Here is a 23,306-nt window from a genome sequence, read left to right as displayed (position 1 = left end):
GGAAGATGGCAACTTCGATGGCCTTGTTTGCAGGAGTGGCGCTGCCTGACATCTGCAGAGCAGCAACGTGGAAGAGCGTGCACTCATTTACGAGACACTACTGTCTGGACACTGCGTGGAAAGAGGACACGGCAGTGGGACAAGCTGTTCTGAAACGTCTTTTTCAGTAAGGTATGACATAATGGCATGATTTGTTGTCTATGCAATACTTTGATTTATGTGTCAACATGCATTTATCGTATTTCTTATTTACTGATGTGTATTGTTATACCTTTGTCTTACGGCAGAGCTTCCTTTTTAGTTCTGTCCTGGAAACGCTACAAATTTGGTGAGCACTGCTTACTACTCTGATACAAGCATGTGAATCTATGAAAGATGTAATACTGGAGAAGGAATTAGTTACTTACCTGTACACTATAGTTCTCCAGTATTATCTTTCATAGATTCACATGCGCCCGCCCGCCTCCCCGTTTCTCAGGCAGATCCTGTTTCTCGGTATTTATCCATGTCTCTCACTCGGGGACGGAAATCTGAGGCAGGAAGCTTCTGCTGGGGAGTGTGAGGGCAGGGCAGCAATGCTGATTGGCTGGCTTTTGGTCCAAACAAAGATATGGTCTGGTTACCAAATAATACAGCCCCTATGGGGATTTTCTATGCAGTTTTTCTTCTCTATGATACTGCTTGGTCATTCTGTTACCGTGAGACTCCCACCATGACGACGGGGAAGATACAAGCATGTGAATCTATGAAAGATAATACTGGAGAACTATAGTGTACAGGTAAGTAACTAATTCCTTACTTACCTTCGGTAACAATATATCTGTAAGAGACATAGATTGGTTATAGATTCCTTATCGCCCCACCCATCCTCCCCGTTCTGCAAACTGATTTCTAGAGTCAGGGAATCCCTTTCAGGTCCCTAGTTTTGGGCACCAGTGGTCAGTGTCTTGCATGGCTCTGCGCTTCTGTTGTGGAATTTCGTGTAAAAGAACTTACAACAGCGTGAGGGTGGCGTCTAAGTGGCTACCGCGACCTCATCCCGGCGACTACAACGACGAACGCGGAGCCAACCGACGCCACCTTTTGATGAGCAGGGGTACTGCTGATGAAAAATTCTCCGGATCCAGTCTGACGCCTGGGGGTAATTCTAAGGTAAGGAATCTATAACTAATCTATGGGCCAGATGTAGGTAATTCTATTTTACCGACTCATAAATACCGAATTTTACCGATTCGGTATTTATGAATCGGTAAAATAGAAGGAGGGAGATTTAGGTAAATTCGGTAATTGAATTACCGAATCTGTAAAAATCGGTATTTACCGAATCGGTAAATACCAATTCGGTAATGCCCATTGATTCCTATGGGCATTGAAGCCCATAGGAATCAATGGGCATTACCGAATCGGTATTTACCGATTCGGTAAATACCGATTTCAGCAAGGGTGCAGGGGGTGTCACTTTGACACCCTCTAGCACCCCAAATACAGGCATGTGTGCCATGTGGCACACAGACATGCCCTAAGGGCATGTCTGTCTGTCACATGGCATAGGTGTGCATGCACACATGTGCATGCACACCTGGATTCGGTATTTTACCACCCAATTGGATTGGGTGGTAAAATACCGAATCTGAAAGGCCTTTGGGACTCAGAAGAGTCCCACCTACATCTCGAAGTTACCGAATCGGTAAAAATACCGATTCTGTATTTTACCGATTCGGTAAATTTACCGATTCCGTAAATTTACCGAATCGGTAAAATTGGCCCCCTACATCCCAAATACCCATTTACCGGTCGGTAAATGGCCACCTACATCTGGCCCTATGTCTCTTACAGAAATATCGTTACCGAAGGTAAGTAACTTGTCCTACAGCCTCAATCCTTGATTTCAGTGAGCTTGACTCTGAGGCTGCAGGCAATAGTGGCCTCCTGCATCCTGCTGGTCGAGCACACTAGTTGGAATATACAGTGCGACCTGAAGTCTCAGTGGGCCTAGCATCATGGGTACCTCTCCGACCACGTCCAGATTTCGGAGAAGACCACTAAAGTCCTGCTATTGTGGTTACTGTACTGCGATAGGGTCAGTGGTAGACCTCTCTTCCTGGGTTTTGGTTGCAGTAGTCCCCCACTTTGTGCTTGGTATTTGATGCAACTTTGACTGAAGTGCACTGGGTTCCTGCTAACCAGGTCCTCAGTGCCAGTGTTCTTTCCCCAAAACAAGACAAGCAGTCAATTAATACCCCAATTGACCAGGCCTTTAGCACCTTTGTTCAAGTTCAAGTTCAGAAATTTGTATAGCGCACTACTCACCCAGAGGGTCTCAAGGCGCTTGAGTGAGGGTGGGTGCACTATTTATCGAACAGCCAGGTCCTTAGCTGCTTTCTGAAGGAGAAGTGGTTCTGTGTAAGGCGGAGGTGAGTGGGGATAGAATTCCAGGTCTTGGCCGCCAAGAAGGAGAAAGATCTTCCTCCCATGGTTGATCTATTGATGCGCGGGATTGCGGCGAGGGCTTGATTGGATGAACGTAGTTGACGGGTGGGTGTGTAGAAGGACAAACGTTTGTTGAGGCAATCGGGTCCTAGGTCGTAGAGGGCCTTGTGTGCGTGGGTGAGGAGACGGAACGTTATTCTCTTGTTGACGGGAAGCCAGTGGAGATCTTTCAGGTGACCGGAGATGCGTGCTTGACGGGGGATGTCCAGTACGAGTCTGGCTGAGGCGTTTTGGATGCGTTGGAGTTTTTTCTGTAGTTTGGCTGTGGTTCCGGCGTAAAGGGTGTTTCCATAATCGACTAGTGACTAGTGCGTGGGTGACTGTCTTTCTTGTTTCGGTGGGGATCCAGCGGAAGATTTTTTTGAGCATGCGTAGGATGTTGAAGCAGGATGATGAGACGGCGTTGACTTGTCTGGTCATCGAGAGGGAGGAGTCTAGGATGAAGCCGAGGTTACGTGCGTGGTCCATTGGTATGGGTGCGGTTCCCAGGGCCGGTGGCCACCATGAGTTGTCCCATGCAGAGGGGGATGGTCCTAAGATGAGGACTTCCGTTTTGTCCGAGTTTAGTTTTAAACGGCTATTCTTCATCCATTCGGCTACTACTTCCATTCCTTCGTGTAGGTAGGTTTTGGCGGTGTTTGGGTCTTTGGTAAGGGAGAGGATCAGCTGGGTGTCGTCTGCGTAGGAGATGATGTTGGGGTTGTGTTGTCGTGCGATGGAAGCGAGGGGACTCATGTACACGTTGAAGAGGGTGGGACTGAGTGATGATCCTTGTGGTACTCCGCAGATGACTTTGGTGGCCTCTGATTTGAATGGGGGGAGGCGAACTCTCTGGGTTCTACCGGCGAGGAACGAGATGATCCAGTCCAACGCTTTTCCTTGTATTCCGGCGTTGCTGAGGCGATGTATGAGGGTGTTATGACAGACTGTGTCGAAGGCGGCGGAGAGGTCAAGTAGGATGAGGGCAACTGTTTCTCCGTTGTCCAGAAGCTTTCGGATGTCGTCTGTAGCAGCGATGAGGGCGGTTTCGGTGCTGTGTTTGGCTCGGAAGCCGGACTGTGAGGGGTCGAGTGAGTTGTTGGATTCGAGGAAGGCGGCGAGCTGACTATCGTCGGCTTTCTCGATGACTTTGGCCGGGAAGGGGAGGAGTGAGATGGGGCGGTAGTTCTTGAGTTCAGATGGGTCTGCTGTGGGTTTCTTCAGGAGGGCGCTGTGTTCGGCATGTTTCCAGCTTTCTGGGAAGATAGCGGAGTTGAAGGAGCAGTTGATGACGTCGCGAAGATGGGGTGCGATGATGGAGTCTGCTTTGTTGAAGATGTGGTGGGGGCATGGGTCAGTTGGTGAACCTGAGTGGATGGAGTTCATCAGGCGGATGGTGTCTTGAGTAGTGATTGGGTTCCAGGTGCAGAGGTTGTGAGAGTGCTGTTTTGGTTCGGAAGTGGGTGGAGTGGATTGTTCTTCGGACAGCTTTTCAAAGCTGTTGTGAATGTCGGCGATTTTGTTGTGGAAGAAAGAGGATAGAGAGTCGCAGAGGACTTGGGAAGGAGTGATGTCGTTGGAGCCAGCGGTGGGGTTGGTGAACTCTTTGACGATGTTGAATAGTTCCTTGCTATTGTGGGCGTTGTTGTCGAGTTGATCCTTGAATGCTGATTTCTTGGTGGATCGGATTAATTGGTGGTGTTTGCGGGTGGCGTCTTTGAAGGTGGTCAGGTTGTTAGTAGTTGGGTTTTTTCTCCATGTTTTCTCGAGGGTACGACATAGTTTCTTGGATTTCTTAAGGTCATCGTTGAACCAGGGGGCCTTTTTGTTACCTTGTTTGATCTGATGGTTTTTGACGGGTGCTAATTCGTCTGCGCTGTGAGTGATCCATTGTGTGAGTTTGGTGGCAGCTAGGTTTGGGTCTGATGATATGGCGGGGGGGGTTTAGGTTCAGTGATGTGAAGAGTTGGTCGGTGGTGATTTTGTTCCAGTTTCTTCGAGGAATAGGTTGTGGTGGGATGTGGGTTGTGGTCTTTTTGTAGCTGAAGTGAACGCAGCTGTGGTCTGTCCAATGGAGAGTTGTGGTGTGATCGAAGGAGATGTGTTTGCTGGAGGTGAAGATAGGGTCGAGCGTGTGTCCGGCTAAGTGGGTGGGGGTGTCAACAAGTTGTTTGAGTCCGAGATTGGCGAGGTTGTCCAAGAGTGTGGTGGTGTTGTTGTCGTTATTCTTTTCCAGGTGGAAGTTGAGATCTCCCAGTAGGATGTAGTTCTCGGAGGAGAGGGCATGTGGGCTGATGAAGTCAGTGATGTCTTCGTTGAATTGTGTGCGGGTTCCTGGTGGTCTGTAGATGAGGGTGCCTCTAAGTGTGGTCCTGGGGTCTGTGTGGATCTGGAAGTGAAGGTGTTCGGCGGTCGCGATGTTATCGTCTGAGCTGGTCGTAATTCGGATGGTGTTCTTATGGACGATGGCGATGCCTCCTCCTGTTTGGTTGGTGCGGTCTTTTCGGATGATCTTGTAGGTGTCCGGGATGGCTATGGCGATGTCAGGCGCTGATGAGGCGTTCATCCAAGTTTCTGTAAGGAAGGCGACGTCCGGCGATGTAGTGTCGAGTAGGTCCCAGAGTTCAGTGGCGTGTTTGTGACCGAGCGGGTGTTCAGCAGGATGCACTTCAGGTGGTTAGAGTCGGAGCTGAGTTTGGAGGAGGAGGATTTAGCGTGAGTCCTGATGCAAGGGAACTTGCAAGGGTGGCAGGCGAATGGTCCGTGGGTGTGTCCTGGGATAGCTACGCAGAATTGTGGTTTGCATCCGGGGTTAAGGGCAAGGAGAGTTGCGGCGTCATACGTTATGCGGGTGGGATGGGTATAGCGGGGGCCAGGGGGTCTGGCGCTGGGCGCGGTCCAGGCGCGGACGGGCGTAGACGGGCTTACCTTTGGCGCACCTTCGGCGCGCATGGGGCGCGACCGCTGCGCGTGAACGCTGCGCGCGGGGGCATCGGTCATATGTGGATAGTGGAGGGGGAGGGGTGAGGGAGGGTCAGCTGGGAGGCGGGTGCGGGGTGGAGCTACGGGCTGAGAAACACAACAAACAACAAAATGGCTGCACCAGTTCGAAAGCGAAACTGGGCAAGACTGGGGCACAATCGGAGGCACAATCGAGCAGAAATACTTGAAAATAAAACAATGATAACAGGACAATGCGCAGATAGAGATAAGCAGCGCTACATATGCAAATTGCACAAAGCAGGCAGCGGCAGCAATGCGGGGGTGAAATAGCGCAATGAGAGGCAGCAGAGCGAGCGGAGCGCAGATGCGGTGGTCAGAGTCAGCTGGCAGGCGCTACGATACCGCAAATCTGCTACAGAGCGCTCAGGTATCTCAGATCACCAAGCCTTGGGAGCGTGGGGGAGCGGCCTCTACTGAGCGAGTCAGTAAGTCCCTAGTATGTAAGTCCCTAGTATGTGGTACCTCTGGTACTTAGGGCATATGTACTAAAGAGGGTCCCTAGGAGCAGCAGCACATCTTGTACCACTCTAATGACCCCAGCACAACATTCATACAGACTCCCACTGCAGGCTGCACGACAATGTGCTCTAAAAAGTGAAAATACAACTTGGAGGGCAGCCAGTGCCTCGCAAATCGCAAAAGATACTCCCTTGGTGTGGTAAATAAATAATTAATTACCGGTTCTATTTTTGACTATAATTAATAAACAGGTAGCTCAATAAATAAGAGTCAAGATTCGAGGTAGCTGGAGTTGACAGGCTTTAATTAAGCATAAAAGGACAGGAACAGGACAGCCTGTACGGGAATGGGATGGCAGCTGCCGGGGGCAGGAATAGGCATAAGGGATAACTTTTAATATGGGTGCACAATATATATACTTGAACAAAATACATTACATTCAATACAGTAGGCGTAGCAGTAGGCGGGGTTTGTAGCAGTCGCGAAAGATAAGGCATAAAGTGGGTGTAACAAGAGGCGTGTACAGGGCGTATACATAGACATGTGATGTAAACATAACAGAATATGTCATAAACGGGGCGGAACCATGGAGGAGGCTACCTGAGCAGCTGGGACCTAGTGTTAACAATTTCCACACAGTCATGTGTGACAGGATTTGCAGTAACTGACGGTAACAGTGTAGCAGGATTTAGAATGTTGCAGCGTCTGATTTCTATGTGTGGCTGGAATAGTGTCAGTTCATAACCTGTTAAACGTGCAATTGTCAAGTGCTGTGTCTGTGTTCGGTTTAAAAGAACTTCCACGGAATGTGGAACTTGTACTGTCAGGGAGTGTCCTAATACTATGGAATCACTTTGTCTGATAGCTAGAGCTGTGGCTGCAACTGACTTGAGGCACGCAGGCAGAGCCTGGGCTACTGGATCTAATGTGCTAGAAAAATAAGCACAGGGCTTGTACTGTCCTGCTTGATCTTGTGTGAGAACAGATAATGCAGTACCATCACGTTCTGTGACAAAAAGTGTAAAAGGCTTACTGTAGTTCGGTGTAGCTAGAACAGGTGCTTGACATAAGGCTTTCTTTAATTCATTAAAAACAAGAGTATGTTCCTGGGTCCAAGGGAGGACAGTCGATACGGCTGCCTCCTGTGTCGTTAACTGTATCAGTGGCTTGGCTAGAAATGCATACTGAGGAATCCATTGTCTGCAGTAGGAAGTAAGGCCGATAAAAGCACGTACCTCCTTCTGTGTCTTGGGCTGTGGAAGACTCGCTATTAACTGGATACGGTCTGGTGTCAACTGCCTACCCCACTTGGACAGTAAGTGGCCTAAGTAGATCACTTGCTGGACACAGAACTGAAGCTTCGAAGGGGACACCTTGTGCCCCATCTCGGCTAGGAAATACAGAACTGTAAGTGACGCTCGCTCGCAGTCACGTTCAGAACGGGCTGTGATCAGTAGATCATCGACATACTGGAGCAGGGCAGTGTCTGTTGGCATGTGAATATTGTCTAGTTGTCTCTTAAGTGCTTGACTGTAAATACTAGGACTTTCTGTGAAACCTTGAGGAGCTCGTGTGAATTTATAGCTCCTTCCATTTAAACAAAAACCAAAAAGGTACTGGCTGTCTGGATGAATCGGGACACTGAAAAATGCATTCTTGAGGTCGATTACAGTAAAAAATGTAGCTTCAGAATCAATGGCTGTCAGTAGGGAAGAAATATCTGGGACTACTGGATACTGGGGTATGATACATTTATTAATCTCTCGAAGGTCAATCACTAATCGATATACTGGAGGTGCATTTGGATCAGTACGTTTCATGACTGGGATGATAGGAGAATTACATACATTGGAGTCAGTTTCTACAACCACTCCTTGAACAATAAGCTCGTCAATAATTTTGGATAAGGCTGCTACAGCCTCAGGTGGCAATCTGTACTGTCTGATCCGTGGCAAAACTATACCTTGTTTGAGAGTCACACGATGGGGTGTGATTTGCATAAAACCTACATCAGTTGGACCTTGCGCCCATAAATGCTGCGGTACATTTAGTAACCTTGGATCAAAATCACGTAATACATAGTGACCTTTAAAGTCTCTTAAAAACAAACGGACTCCTTCTGGGGAGCAGCAAATAACTGCACCTAATTCTTTCAGTGTCTTGATGCCTAATAAGTTTTCTGGACATGATTTCGTGAGTAACAAATCAGTAGTTCGGGACAATGGACCAACTTCTAGAGTAACTGGTTTTGAAATCTCATTAACAATAGGCTTTCCTGAAAATCCAAGGGAAACATTTCTAGAGCCTGAGAGCGGAGCCCCTGGAACCTCGTCATGACTGATAGTAGTCCTACTTGCCCCTGTATCAATCAAAAACTTTCTGTCTTTCCCCAATACTTGACTGTGCACATAGGGACCCTCTTGATCTACAGGTATCTCGATGAGAGGCAAGCCTACCTCCCTCTCTAGGCTGTTTCATGAATATTGTTGATACTCTGGATACTCTGACTGGGCATACTGGTACATTTGCTGTGTAACATGCTGTGTTGCAGCGATAGGCTGCGGTGCTGGAACTGTCTGTTGTGCATTCTGTGGTGACTGAGAAGTCTGTGAAACTTGTTCTTGTCTAGGCGGACGTGGTCTTTCTTTAGTCTTACCAGTTGCTATGTTGTGTTTCAGAACTGCACACTCGTTTATAAAATGACCTGGCTGTTTACAATAATTGCAAGTCCCTTTAACGGGAGCTGCAGGATGACTGGCTTGATTCGGACCCCTCTTCTGACTGTCTTGTGGAACAGATTGTGCAACTAGTACTTTCATTTTCGTGTCTTTCATACGTCTCCTTTCGTGTTCTTGCTCTTCCCTGATTCTATTCGGGTGATACTGGAGCATCTGGAGCATTTGTGACGGGGTACTAGCTTGCCAAGTACTTTCGACTTTCAAAACTCGATTTTTAACTTGTGGGCTTGAATTCTCGACTAGTTTAGTAACAAAAAGATGAGGGTATGACTCGCTACCTGTCTTCAGACCACTGTTGATAATGAAACATTTTTCGAATCTAGAATAAAAATCACTAGTATTTTCATCCTGTTTCTGTTTGCATGCTGAGATTGCATCCCAATCTTCCTTTTTCGTGGCTAATAACCTTGGCAAAACTTGAATCAATAACTCTGGCAATTCTTTACATTTGTCCCCAAGACCGGTCGGTACCTGGTACTCGTATTTTGTCTTCAGCTTCTAGAGCTGTCCAATCAATCTTTTTCTCTCCCACCTCCCATTCTTTTTCCTTGAGTTTTTCATATACCCCTGCGGGCAACAGGACCTTTAACATTTTAATGATATCTGGATACGTGTATTCTCCCATACGGAGCATGTCTTTTAATTCTCGATGGAACCCTGCTGGATCTTTGTCGTGACAGGGAATTAATTTCTTCATCTCTAAGAGTTCCATCTTTGTGATAGGGGTGTAAACAAATACTCGTTGCATTTCACCACCCGCTGTCCTAACTGGGTGTACTTCTCGTAACGGATGCTGTCTATCTATGTAAAATGATTTACTTTCTGGAGGTGAGACATGAACAAAATGCGGATTCAGAAACGTTCTATATTTGTGGCGCTGTTCTAGAATGATACTAATTAAATCGGTACCTAAACCTCTCCATCTATATTGGAGTAACTCGTTCAGAACATCATGTAACGGACCTGGATCAGAATGCTGACCCTCATACAGTGTGATGAGGTGCTGGATCATATACATACCCACCAGTCGCTGCTCGGCTGGGGGCAGTTTCAGAAACATTTGTGCCACTATTTCGTCTGGAAAAGTGGTAGAATCAGTAGCCCATCGGACTGCTGATCGGGCTAGTTCTTGTTCATGCATGGTACTAAGTTCACTATAACCGATTCGTGATTTCAGAATGTGATCGGTAGCTTGAAATACTTGCTCAAGAGAACCTTGTTCTGGTGCTGGAAGATGAAAAACTTTCTTGTGTTCTAGATGTGAATGTCGGTCTGGAAATCTAGATTTACCTACATACGCTATTCTGGTGGGATTCTCGTCGTCTACCTCTTCAGTATCAGTGTTGTCTTCTTTCTCGCTTATTTGTGCTGCTTTGCGTTTCTCGTGTAACCTTATTATTTCCTTACGAATTTTCTTGTACATACTCTCTATACTACTGAGTGTCTTGTGTCTTCCCTCGGCTATATGATCACTCCACTTTGTCAGGATTCTCATTTCTATCGGATCTTTAGTCGGACAATCTTGTTCCCTTATTAAACAATTGATTAAAAACTTTAATAGCATGAGCTGGGTCTCAGCTTTCCTTAGAGACATGATTTCGCCAATACTTTCTGGGTCTTCTCCTGTACGGATGAAACGATATATTCTGTCTAGATCTTCTTTCATATTCGGTAGGGTGTCCAAATACTCGGTCACCCGTCTCACACGCAATGAATATATAACCATATTATCATCGCCTGGGACTGGATCATAACGGCATTCGGTAAGAGCTCGTCTGATATCTGCAACGGACTGATATTTGGGCGTACGCTGTAACGCACGTTCATGTAACTCGACTAATGTTACACGTTTGTGTGGCGGCGGGGTACCAGGAGGACCTCCCCCCGCGGCCCCTAAACTGGAATCGTCGACCGATACTCTTCGTGCTGGCAGAGTGACCGATGTAGCGGGTACTTGTACTACGGGCTGGACCGGGGGTACCGTAACAGGTGCTGTAACAGGTGCCCCGGTGGCTGGAGGAACAGGAATTACATTATTTACAGGAGCTGGCGGAACAGGATTTGCATATTCTGAGACTGTGTCGTCCAAATAGGACGAGAGAAAAATATCAGCTGCGGTCGGTTTGTGACGTAGCTTAATCGGAACTAATGGCGGCGGAAAATTACATGGTGCTTCCGGGGTTGCTTTTGGCAAGACCTCGGCAAGAAGAGGATACATACCCTTAATGAGGGCATTTCTGTCTGTCTGACTGTTCGGCTTTAACTCGTTCACCTATTTCGATTAATTCCCTTTCTTGGGCTCTTTCTAAGGATTCCCTACTTAATTCTGTCTTTCTGATTTCTTTTTCGGTTCTTTTATGAGATTCTTTGCGCCATAACTCGATGGCATCTTTCTGGGACTGTCTGGATTTCTTTTTCCATAATACTTCTTCTACTCGCATGATGCACTCGGCATCCCACGTACCTGATACGGGCCATCTATATTTTTCCTCTAATTCTTTGGTGTACTCTACCCATAAGTCTAGATATAATATGGCACTTATGCCATGCTTATGATACATAAAATGACCTGGACTGTCCCTAGGCGGGACAGGAACTGCTTCCTCGAGCAGACCTTTTCTGGTTTTTAACTGACGTAACTTCGTGAACAGAGGCATAACTTAGACTGGAATCTGGACACAATACAATACACGATAAACACAATAATAACTTAAGAAAACAAATCACTCATACCACGACATTGAAAACACATGAAATAACATTTAAAACAACAGTTCGGACAGAATATTACCTGGAATACTGAAAACAGAATACATGAATTTCTCGAGAACAGAACTTACTAGAACAGAAACTTACTAGAATGACTAGATGCACTGCTAAAACAGTACGAAACTTACCGGTCCCATAAAGAGACACGTCAGGACCCGCATCCACGTAGGTGGACACTTCGTGTTGGATCTGTATACCCAAACCCACGGACCAGAGACAAATTAATTGACCCTGTCTAGATACTACCCCAGCAACGGTACTCACCGGGCAGCAAGAACGGAAGGCCTCGGACTGGACTGGACTGCTACGACGACGGACGGACGGACTTCAGTTACAGGTGGGCCTCCGGATACCTCGGACCTTGGACTCTCGGCTTGGGCTCTGGTCGGGACTCGCCGCGTTCCTCCACCGCCTCGTCTGGACGCTGGACCGCAACCTCCGTCTCCTCCGGGTGGCCTGAGGGATACTTGAAGCAGAAATATCTGCACGTGGCCGGTATGGTTCCGTCACGGCTGCAGAGGATCAGGGGGCCTGCGTGGCTTCTCCGGCGCGTGGGGAAAGGGCAAGTCCCTATTCGGGCGCCATTATGTGGTAAATAAATAATTAATTACCGGTTCTATTTTTGACTATAATTAATAAACAGGTAGCTCAATAAATAAGAGTCAAGATTCGAGGTAGCTGGAGTTGACAGGCTTTAATTAAGCATAAAAGGACAGGAACAGGACAGCCTGTACGGGAATGGGATGGCAGCTGCCGGGGGCAGGAATAGGCATAAGGGATAACTTTTAATATGGGTGCACAATATATATACTTGAACAAAATACATTACATTCAATACAGTAGGCGTAGCAGTAGGCGGGGTTTGTAGCAGTCGCGAAAGATAAGGCATAAAGTGGGTGTAACAAGAGGCGTGTACAGGGCGTATACATAGACATGTGATGTAAACATAACAGAATATGTCATAAACGGGGCGGAACCATGGAGGGGGCTACCTGAGCAGCTGGGACCTTTAACCTAGTGGTGCGCGCAAACTGGCAATGACGTGTTACCAGGAGGAACTGGGGGCTATGACTTCTGCGCTAGAAGAGGAGACTAAAGTCTGGAGGGTCAGAGCGACATGTACCTAGTGCCTATCTGGTATCTGGTGTTTAGAGAACATGTTGATAGAATCCAAAAGTTATCAGGGCAAAGGCTAACAGACATTAAGACTGGTGCATGCATTATTCTACATGTAGTTTGTGTGCGAGGAATATTAAATGAATATTAATACAGTATCTCTCTTACATGGAGACATAAAGGCTAGACCATGACGGAAACTATTGATGTGATTCAGTAGCTTAGGAATGCAGAGAAGGAGGGCTGGACTGATAACTAGAATCATAACATACTCTTGGCAGACTGGGAGGCCGAGCCAGGCCGAGCCGGGCACTGCGTGGCAAGAAAGTAAGTGAAGGGTCAGGGATACAGGTGGGGGCTGTATCGCTCCTCGGAGAGGGTTCAGGAGACAGGAGCTGAATCTGAGTCCGGGCCCTTTTGAGGCCTAGAAACGGGGACAATTCAATGAATTAACGTGCACACTGTGAAACGTGGCAACGTAGCTTTACATAGGCCTGATATTCGTTGTATTCACGAAGACTGGAAACTGGCATACTAGAGATGGACACAACTGTAATTGCGTCTTTAATCGATCAGGGGGGAATACATGCATATCGATCATGCACATATAGCAAAAGATGGGGAACACGTAGGCACATATAACATAACAAAATGTACTTTTCCACATTGGAGTAGAGGAGCTGCTCCCCTGGAGCCGATTGCACCAAAGAAGCAACTTACGGTACACTGACCTGCAACTCACCAGGACTACAGACCCAGCAGCCACACAGGAAGAGGTAGTGGTGCTCCTACAGGTCAGATCAGTCTTCCATCCAGGTGTGGGGACGCGAGGACCGACTGGAGCTGCACAATATAGGAAGCAGTCTCTTTATATAGTGGACTAAAAAGAGGTACACAATGTAAAGAGTCCAATTGATTTACAGAGGCACAAATGAAAACCCAAAATGCTCTCTTTTGTGGTAGTGTGGGCGAGCGAGAGAATAAATCCAAGACCAATTTAGAAAAATAAGTTGTTTTTATATACATTTTAATATCAAGAAGTTCGTTATCTAGTAAGTACTTTTTAAAAATATTGATTTAAGAAGGTTGGTAAAAATGTTCACCTAAATGTGCTTTTACTCAGAATTGTTTCCTATTGGAGAAAAAGTACCACCAGCAGTTACTCGTTGCTTGCTCTGGGGCGTCCGGTTGCAGAGGTTTTGTTCGGGTTGGTAGCTGTGCGCCCTTTGCCGGTTGAAAGAAGGGGGGCACCTTGAAACAGGCAGCATAGGTGGAATTGGGGACAAGTCTGGGAGGTTCCAATGGGGGGCTCAAGTCACAAGAGTACTGCAGACAGGAGGGCACAGCCGGTTCGTTCAGTTCCAGGGCTGGGGAGCCTGGGTGCACAGTTAAAAGTTGGTAGTACTAGCTTGTGAGGGGGACATGCCTCCTGACTAGCTCATTTTCCTGCCTGTCCTGGTGCCAAATGGGGCTGGGCAGAGGGTGGAATTTCCCCTGTAAGGGGAAGCCTTTGGTCACATCTCAACAGCGGCATAGGCCTTTAAAGTCTCCTGCCTTGATATGCGGATTACATAGCCATCCTGCCTCGAGGAGCTGACAACACCTCCAGCCAGAGCAGGCATTGTTTCTGCCCTCAGAGAACGCTGGCTTTTACCTACAGGTTTCAGAAACCTGTCTGTTGTGGCAGGCTGCTCTACACCAGTCAGCCAGAGCACTAGTAGTTGGCTGGTTTTCAGATGGCCCCTCTAAGGTGCCCTCAGGGTGCATGTATTAATAAATACAACACTGGCATCAGTGTAAGTTTATTAAAATCAGATGTTTGATACCAAACATCTCTAGTTTCAGTAAAGCCATCATGTAGCTGGGTAATTTGTAAATACCAGTGGCTCAAAATGGCTTTCTTGTCCAGTTGTAATATCTAAGAATCGACTTAGACATCACAGGGGTAAATCTGCTCATGCAATTATGTCCACACATGTGTTATATAGTGCACCCTGCCTTAGGGCTGTAAGGACTGCTGTAGGGGTGACTTACCTATACTGCGTGTAGTGTTTGCGGGCATGGCACACATGAGGTGTGCTATGGAATGTCTTCACTTTTCTCTGCACCATAGCAACCAGCCTGCAACGCCAGTTTGCATGTTGGTCCTTAGACGTTCCTTTAGGGTGGCACCCTACATGCTGCAGTCCTTTAGGTACCCTTTAGCCTCCTTGCCCTAGGTACCATTTACTAGGGACTTTCAGGGGGTGCTAAAGGTTTTGCCAATTGGGGGAACAATTGTACAGAGTTAGGGAGAGAGATCTGACACTGGGCACCTATATAGCAGGAACACTTGCATCAGATACCAGGCAAAAAGGGTGGATGCTAATGTCAAAGAGGGGCACTTTTGTGCACACAACCTGGGGTCCTGTACCCCGTGCAGCAATAAAGGCTTGTTCTGTCCAGGCCAAACGCCAATGCTGAGGAAAACCGACCTGCACGTCTAGTGACTTCAGGGACAGTGAGACCGACAATGATTGCCCAGCTGTCATGTTTGCCCTTTTTATAGAAACAAAGGACAAAGAGTGAGTCCTCGACCACCGCCACCTTACACCATCCCTGCACATGTGCCCCAATCCCAGAGGGAGGTGACGGTGCACACAAGGTCCTGAGACCCACAAGATCCGAACCCATCCTTGGGTCTGGCTAGACTGGACTTCCAGTCTCCACCTGCAGCCTCTTTCTGCAGACCCCCTCCAACTGCGAGTGACTCCAGCACCGAACCAGACACCAAAAGAAACCACTTCAACTGAGCCTTACAGCCCTAGGAGGAGTAGACCAATGGTGTCCCTATGTGCCTGAGCCTCTCAAGGGTCAAGCCCCTGTCTGTTCCCCTGGACTAGTCCCCCAGTCCCAGCTTGCAGCCTCTTTCTGACTGGACCGTTCCCCATTGAAGTAAATGGGCACCCAAGGCTGTAACACACATCTGAACCCAGATGCCCCAGAGCCTCCAGAGTTGATCTGTTGGTGTGGCCTTGGACCTTATGTCCAAAAGAACAGTCCCGTAAGTCACTGTTAAGTGCCCGAATGCAGTACATGTTTTCCCCTCACAGGATAAAAATACCGCTCTCAAAAACTGACTGGTAACTTTTGAAAACTGTAAAAATCCATAACTAGAAAGGAATTACCTGATTTTGATGATCTTGGTGTCTAAATTCATATAAAATACATGTTATTTTTATAAACTGGTGTCAGATTTCTTTATTAAGTGTGTGTCTCACTTATTACCTTTGTCTGTGCAATAAATGCTTAGCACTACCCTCTGATATGCCTTACTGCTCACCCACACTATCACAAAAGAGTGTTTGTGCCTTTGTAAACTCACTGGGGTTTGCCTGGACTCTTTATATAGTGTACCTCTTTTTGGTACACTATATAAAGAGCCAGCTTCCTACAGTGATTGATTGTAGGAAGCTGGTTCTATATATACTATACCAAAGTAAGGTATAATCTGCACAGAGTCTAGTGGAACCCCAAAGGGAGGCAGAGGTAAAAGTAGATAATACCTTACTCTATATTTGTGGTAGTATGGGCGAGCAGTAAGCCTATATCAGAGGGTAGTGTTAGGCATTTATTGTACACACCCAGGCAAGAAATGATGTCACACACTCAAAGACTAAACTCAGACCAATGTTGTTCGTATAAAAATATTATTTAGTTATATTTTACTTTCTAGATCCAAGCCAGGCCTGGTACAGCATAATAATACTTTGCAGGATTTATGCAGTAAATTTTTGCAGTTTCTCAGGGCTTTCTTACAAAACAACTCCACACAGAAGATTTTTCACAGAAAAGCAGTCAATGCAGTCCTATAGGAAAAAACAGTGTTATCGGTTTATGGGTAAGTACTTGGGTTTTGGAGTTGGTATTTTGGAGTTAGTTAGAACCAGGGTTCCCCCAGGGTCAAGAATGCTCTCTCAAAGCATCCTCAGCGGCACTAGAGCGGCCTCATTTTTCCCACCTGTCTTTCCACCGAAAAGGAGGGGAGACGGGAAGGGGGCTTGCTCCTGATAGTAGGGGAGGCTGGTCGTGTTACAAAGGCGGCAAGGCCTTTGAAGCCCCCCTACCATAGATTGCTCTTCCTGATCCGGGGGAGGTGTGAACACCTATGCCCCGAACAAAAGGCTTTGTTTCTGGGCTAGGGAGCAAAGGCTCCCATCCCAGGGGACCAGAAACATGTCTTGTAGTAGCAGACTGGTGTTAACTAGTCAAGGAACCCACCAGAGGCTGGTTGTTTTTCAGGGAGCATTTCTAAGCTTCCCTCTGAGTGCGTTGTATAATAAATCCCACACTGATATCAGTGTGGGTTTATTATGCTGAGACATTGGCTACCAACCTTCCCAGAATTCAGTAAAGCCATTATGGTGCTGTGGAGTTCATATTGACAAACTCCCAGACCATATACTCTTTATGACTTTACTGCACTTACAATGTCTAAGAATGGACTTAGACACTGTAGGGGCACAGTGCTCATGCAACTGTACCCTCACCAGAGGTATAGTGCACCCAACTAGAAACTTCACACTGGTCACACCAATTTGCTTTTGGGGTTCTGTGTCTGAGGGCGTGTACAGTCAGTTGTCAGTGTGCGAGTGGCACCTACAAATGGTCGCATGTCATTTTCAAAGTGGAACGAGTCAGTATAGATCCACGCGGTACCACCTCCTGGTACACAGAGCTCAGAGCTACTGCTGAAAATTTCTGGGTCTAGTGTGACGCCTGAGGAACATTCTAAAGTTGAGAAATCTGCAGCTAGATAGAATCTGTACTAGAAAGAGAGTATCAAAACAAAGTAACTTGATCTTCAAAGAATCCAGTATCATATCTTCCCAGGCTTCTCATATTTAGTCCTTAAAGTATCTCAAATGTTGCTCTTGGTTTAGATTATCTTTTTCAAAAGTTTCCTTCGGGTATGTGCAGTCAGATTAGTGCAGGCAATCTACCAATCAGTACCAACCACAGGGCTTTTGCTGTACAGTGGATAATAACCATCCAGCCTACCAATACATTTTCTAAAACTTCTTCAGTTATATAAGGCCTAGGCTTTATCTCTCCAACAATGTGTACTCTGTGTGCTGCAAAAGGAGATATTCTCCTACACGTACTATCAAGCCTTCAGTTTCTAGATATTTGATTATCTCTACTTGGGCAATTATGTGCAAAGTCTGTCTTTCTGTGGACCTAGAAGTTCATCAATATTCATTCTTTAAGGGCTAACACGTTCTTCTCCATTTGGATTTACTTTTGTATGTTCTGCAGAGGAATAATTGTTTGGGAGATGTCACACCTTTGGCTCTGGGGCAGGGGTGGGGGCTGGATTGTAAACAACATCTGTCTTAGCATCGCAAAGGTACACATTTCTGGGATCCTTATACTCTCCCCCATCCTCATGATCTCTCACCCAACTCCCCCTCCCCACCCCCCAGTCTTCTCTAATTCCATGATACTCATCGAAAGCTTTGCTTGCTTGAGCTTGGAACACCTGAGGAGCTACATCTCTTTACATAGCTTTGTTGGGAGCTTGGACCATTCGTCTACTTTAAGAGGTCAGGTTTGCCTGCATTTTATGAAAGAATGTTGCACTATTAGCTGTTTGTTGGAACTTTACTCCTTTTCTTCCAAAGCACACCAAAAGTTGAATTACTCAAGCAAAACAGAAAAAGGCATTGGACTTTGAAAATTGAGTAGCCCAATTGTAGAATGTTTTTTTCATGGGATCCAGGTAACTGAGGACTAGGTACAATTGAGCCATTTGTTTGAAAGGTTAACTGAAATTAAAATGTTTTGGTTCATGCAATTCAAAATATCATTATACATCTGGCTTAATTTTATAAGTTTTACGTTTATCTATGTCGCTGTAAGCTGCTAAGACTATTTCATGAGACTTTTTTATTCCTAGGCGTGAGAGGAGATCCTGGCTTCATAGGGTTGCCGGGCAGTGAAGGCCCAGTTGGAGATTCTGGTTTTCCAGGATTCAAGGGGGAAACTGGTATTTCGGGTAAGTCGTTTAATTACTTCTGGTTGAGTCATGTAAAATACTTTAACTTGTCATGTAATGAAGATGTATAGGCTGCCACAGACATCGCACCTTGTTCATGAAGATATTATTTACATTCTCCCTTTCAGATGCAGAACAGGCCCTAAATTGACTATATTGTTGACAGTGTGCAATACCTTCAATATGATTAAGAGTGCACACCCTCTAAACACCTTCTCCCTCACCCCTATTCCCAAGGACTCCTAGCATATCCTAAAATTCGAACCCCACATTCAGACAGAAGGCCTACTTCTAAAACTTTTACCCTAACCTATAACATCAGTCCAAATCCAGCCTCTAACCAAGTCTTGTTCCTGATCATTTACCTGGCTCTAATCCAACCGTAATCTTGACCGTTATGCTTAACCCATCCTTGTGTAACTATAGCTGATCCTAGCCTGGCTGTAATGCTAACATTTAGACAGCTCCATCCCTAGTGTTCCCCAATCCTAATTTCATCCTGACTTTTGACCCAACAACAAATGTAACTCGGTCTTCTCATAACCCTAACCCAACTGACCATATTCTTCAACCTATTTTGGCATTAGCTCTTTCCCTAATTATAGTCTGACTATTGTCCAGTTTCTATGACATTTATTTTTAATGTGAGCACCATTTCTTCTTTACAAGAGCTTCCCTATAAACAGGCAACATTACATAATCAGACAGTAGTCCCTGAACAGCTCCTAGAATGATTCTGGTCTACATTATAAGTTCTAGTTTAGCAACCCTCCCCTTCGTTCCCTTTTTCGAAGTGATCTCAGAAGCATCCATCTACCAACTCCTGGCTATCTTTAAGCCTACTGATCCCAGCTTAGACACAGCTCTGGGATGGATGCTTCAGTTTCATGTTTCTCAATTTGCACCCATTTCCCATCATGCAAAAGCTATAGGAAATATTTACAAACATAGCACAACTTCTGCTGCACCATAGAGTGTTTGTGGAAAAAAACTATACATGAACTTCATCTGTACTCGGGTAACTTGAAGCAAGCAGAGGTCATCAACAATTTTCTCTGTCACCGTTACCTTACCATTAAATTGTTGGATATCAATGTGATCTCAGGCGGAGTTACACAATTGGTAGATGAAGATAAAACAACAGTGCTTTATTTGGTTAGCAAATACTATATTTATTTATCCTATTGTACATAAGATTATTTTAATGAATGTTGATGCATGACTATGTATCTAAATTTGTCGCACAATGACATTGAGATTTAATTTTGCCACTTTGATCACAATCGAACACATCTTGCAAGGGACAGATGGCTATTCTGTGTTTAAGCTATCACAAAGGGACCTAGAAAGAATAGAATCGCCTTTTAAGGAGCTCTAAGTTTGCATCAGAACGTATAGTGACCAATTCTGTCAAATTTAAAATGCTAGGTTGCCAGCTGCCTAATGGGGTTTTTTCACAGACTATTAGGTATTGTATTGTATTGTATTTATTATTTATAACGCGCAACTGTCACCCTACGGGTATCCTGGCGCCCAAACAGAAAAGTAGTCAGATGTTATGTAACTAATCTGCAGATTCCTTACAATATAGACGATTGAACAAAAACAGCTACATGTGTGAACATCTAGTTTTTGTGTGGGACAAATTATTTCCGTTGGTGGAAGGAAGTAGAAATTGGCAATTCGTTTACAAGTTGAATAATATGTGAAAATTGATTTGAATATTTATCTTCAAGGTGAGGTGATATAGGATATGAATCGAGTTCTAATGTCTCTAAGATGTTCCATAGTCTTAACAAATGGTAAGCAGATGGTGAATAGTAGAAATTATGTTTTGGCCCTTGTGTGTATCTGGTCACCTGGCATTTCTTGCTTTGTGTAGTAAACATTTAAAATGTAATAAATAGATATGATATTTAGCAGTGTGCCTCACATTTGCCTCATTTATGTGAATATTGTAGTTGTTTTTTTGTAGTGTAAGCAGAAGATTTTGTTACTTAATGCGGTGGCGTTAAACAGTAGATGGAGCGATAGCAGGCAAGCGAAATAATATTCCAGAAAGTGTTCTGCTCAAATAAAATACATGCATTTATCTGGTCTAGCATCTCAAGCAAAATGAATGCTCTTGGTTTAATTCTGGGTGTCTAAAGTTATCCAGAAGGGATGGATCCTTTCCAGATGTTCATGATATCCCCATGCGATACATTTACATTAATTGAATTTCAATGAAACTATTTTACATAGTCTATGGTTATCCCAAAAAATGTCTCCAATCTGAGCTTCCTAGACTTATATTGGACACCCCTGGTCTAAATTAAAATGCTTTGTTACACATACCAGAACATACCGTGGAGGGTAGTGATTTTGACAATATATGACATTAAGAGTAAATTTGGGTGGAATAGAGTGCACTTAGAATATGTCACACCCACCTTGATGGCAGACTTGACAATGGACTCAGATCTCAAGTTGTTTTGGTGTAGATGTCAGGAGGTGACTGAGAAACAAAAATCACAATTATGATATAGCAGTTCAGAGCTCTTCTATTTGAAAGGTAGTGCTACATCAGTCTATTCAAGGTTAAAAGCTTGAGGGCATGGACTTATTCCTATAGTAATTTGTGAAATGTTTAAAGAGAACTTTGGTGCAGTGACCCATCTTGCCTAATGTATATAGTTAAAGAGAGTGTATGTGATGGGTGGACAAATCAAAGACTGTTGGTAGAGTTTTCACATACTAGAAGACAACATCCAATCTGATAGAGTTGAGTTTTCCCATTCCCTCCTCAGAAGGTTGTAGTCACTGAACAACAACTACATCGGAAGCCCGTTTGCACTTATTGTGCTGCAATTTCTAATCAGTTACAATACCTTGTTGAGAAGGGAGTGGTGATACCAACAGAATACTGGAGACTCCTCAAATTAGGCTGCCCTGCTTGGAACGTAGGTGTTATCAGTGCATGTCTTATGTGGTATTGAATTAAAAGTTACAGTTTTCTTGTTATTTCCATTTGTAGGTGAACGTGGCTTACCTGGACCTCCAGGTCAAGCCCCAAGACCAGAAGATTACCCTGTCCCTCAAGGTTTACCTGGGCTTCCCGGAATTGAAGGATTGTCTGGTGAAAGTGGATTTCCCGGATTTCAGGGACAAGACGGGCTGAAGGGTAAGAGGAAGTGCATCCATGACGGATAATAATAGTTAATAGATAATATAATAGTTATATTCCCTTGCGGTGAGCTGCCATGCTTTGTATGTAGAGCCATTATTGGATCTTGAAATTAAATACCTTACTCATACTAGACATTTAAAAACTATTTAATAAGGGTAAACCCTAATAACAACAAGAACAGGAAACTCAGTGAGCAAAATAAATACAGCAAGTAAATACATTATTTCTTTTTCCATACCTGAAAGTAGGTTTGTTAATTTTCATTGAGTAATATTAACACTTCCTCCGTGTCCAGCTCAATGATCGTTTCAGTGTCCCCATGATAGGCCATTTGTGATTATGGTTTGGGAACTATCGACCTGCTCTTGTGCTAACAGGGTGTAGAATTGCAATATCTCTTCACAGCAGTATGTATAACCTACATGAGCAGTATGAACAATATTTATATTGGTTAGGCCACCGCTGTATAACCATCATTTCAATAATCAGTCTGTTGTGTAACCCATAATTATATGTTCGAGGCATCTGAGCTGTAGATCATATGCTTTAGCATAGATTGCCATCTGGTGTTGAGTCCGGATGTTTGCACTTTGTTTTTTTCAAAGAAATCTTGTAGTCACGAGGTAGGTGACTCCTCCTTTCGGTGATTATGCGCATGGGCATCGACTCCATCCTTAGAATTTTTTTTTCCGCCATCGGGTTCGGATGTGTATTGCTGCGCTCCAGTTCGGTACAGTTTTCGGACTCCTTCGACGCTTAATTCACTACCCTCGAAGGTATTGTTATCGATCGCGATCCATCATTCTTCGTGCATCGTCTTACTTCGGAAAGCATTCCATTGGAAACCTCGAGGCAGGCTGTCAGGCCTACCCGTGCTGACCGCGTTAGCAGTTGATGGAACGGACTCCATTTAAACTATGTCCCGGGTGTCATGCTAAATTTCCACGCACTGACTTGCACGAAGTTTGTAACCTCTGCTTGTCCCTGGAGCACGACGAAAATAGCTGTGACGCATGTCTATTCCACAAAATGGTTCAGGTTGGCACTGACAACATGTTTTCGATGCCCCACCCTCTGTCTCAGCTCTGAAACAAAAAGAAAAGCCCTCGGGCTCGAGCCAGCCCTGCTCCGATGCCGAACCGACACCTTCGGCTTCAAAACATAAGAGCAAGATACCTTCAGGACTGATGGTTCCACCTGATACGCCAAAAGGCTCGGAGTTGAAACCCTCCAACCCAAAAGACTCGGAGCCAAAACATCCCAAGTCCAAAGACTTGGAGCTGAGACCATCCAAAGCCAAAGACTCAGAGCCCAAATCCCCCAAGACCAAAGATTCAGAGCCAAAATCTTCCAAAAAAAAAGACTCAGAGCTGAAATCCTCGAAAACCAAGGACTCAGACAAGCCCAAACGCACTGAGCCCAAATTATCAACGCCCAAAGGCTCGGAGCCGAAATCTTCGGTATCGAAGTCTCCTCAGAGAGATAAAGACACTTTCCCAAAGAGTTTCCGTCTAATGAGCCAATTATCAACCCAAAACAGAAAAAA

At 45.3% G+C, this 23,306-nt stretch overlaps 1 protein-coding gene across 2 annotated transcripts in view; it reads left to right on the top strand.

Annotated features, from left to right (window-relative positions):
• Window positions 1-23,306, top strand: part of COL4A6 (collagen type IV alpha 6 chain) — a 907,271-nt gene that overhangs the window by 818,001 nt on the left and 65,964 nt on the right. For both annotated transcript variants that reach the window (XM_078688783.1, XM_078688784.1), the window contains 2 exons: window positions 18,493-18,591; window positions 21,608-21,754. In XM_078688783.1, coding sequence (XP_078544909.1) covers window positions 18,493-18,591; window positions 21,608-21,754 — 246 coding nt within the window. The remainder of the gene's footprint in view (window positions 1-18,492; window positions 18,592-21,607; window positions 21,755-23,306) is intronic.

The sequence above is a fragment of the Lissotriton helveticus genome, chromosome 4_1 (genome assembly GCF_964261635.1).
Source record: "Lissotriton helveticus chromosome 4_1, aLisHel1.1, whole genome shotgun sequence".
Classification (NCBI taxonomy): Eukaryota; Metazoa; Chordata; class Amphibia; order Caudata; family Salamandridae; genus Lissotriton; species Lissotriton helveticus.
The sequence above is the reverse complement of the archived record's forward strand: the minus strand, read 5'-3'. Positions and strand labels throughout refer to the sequence as shown.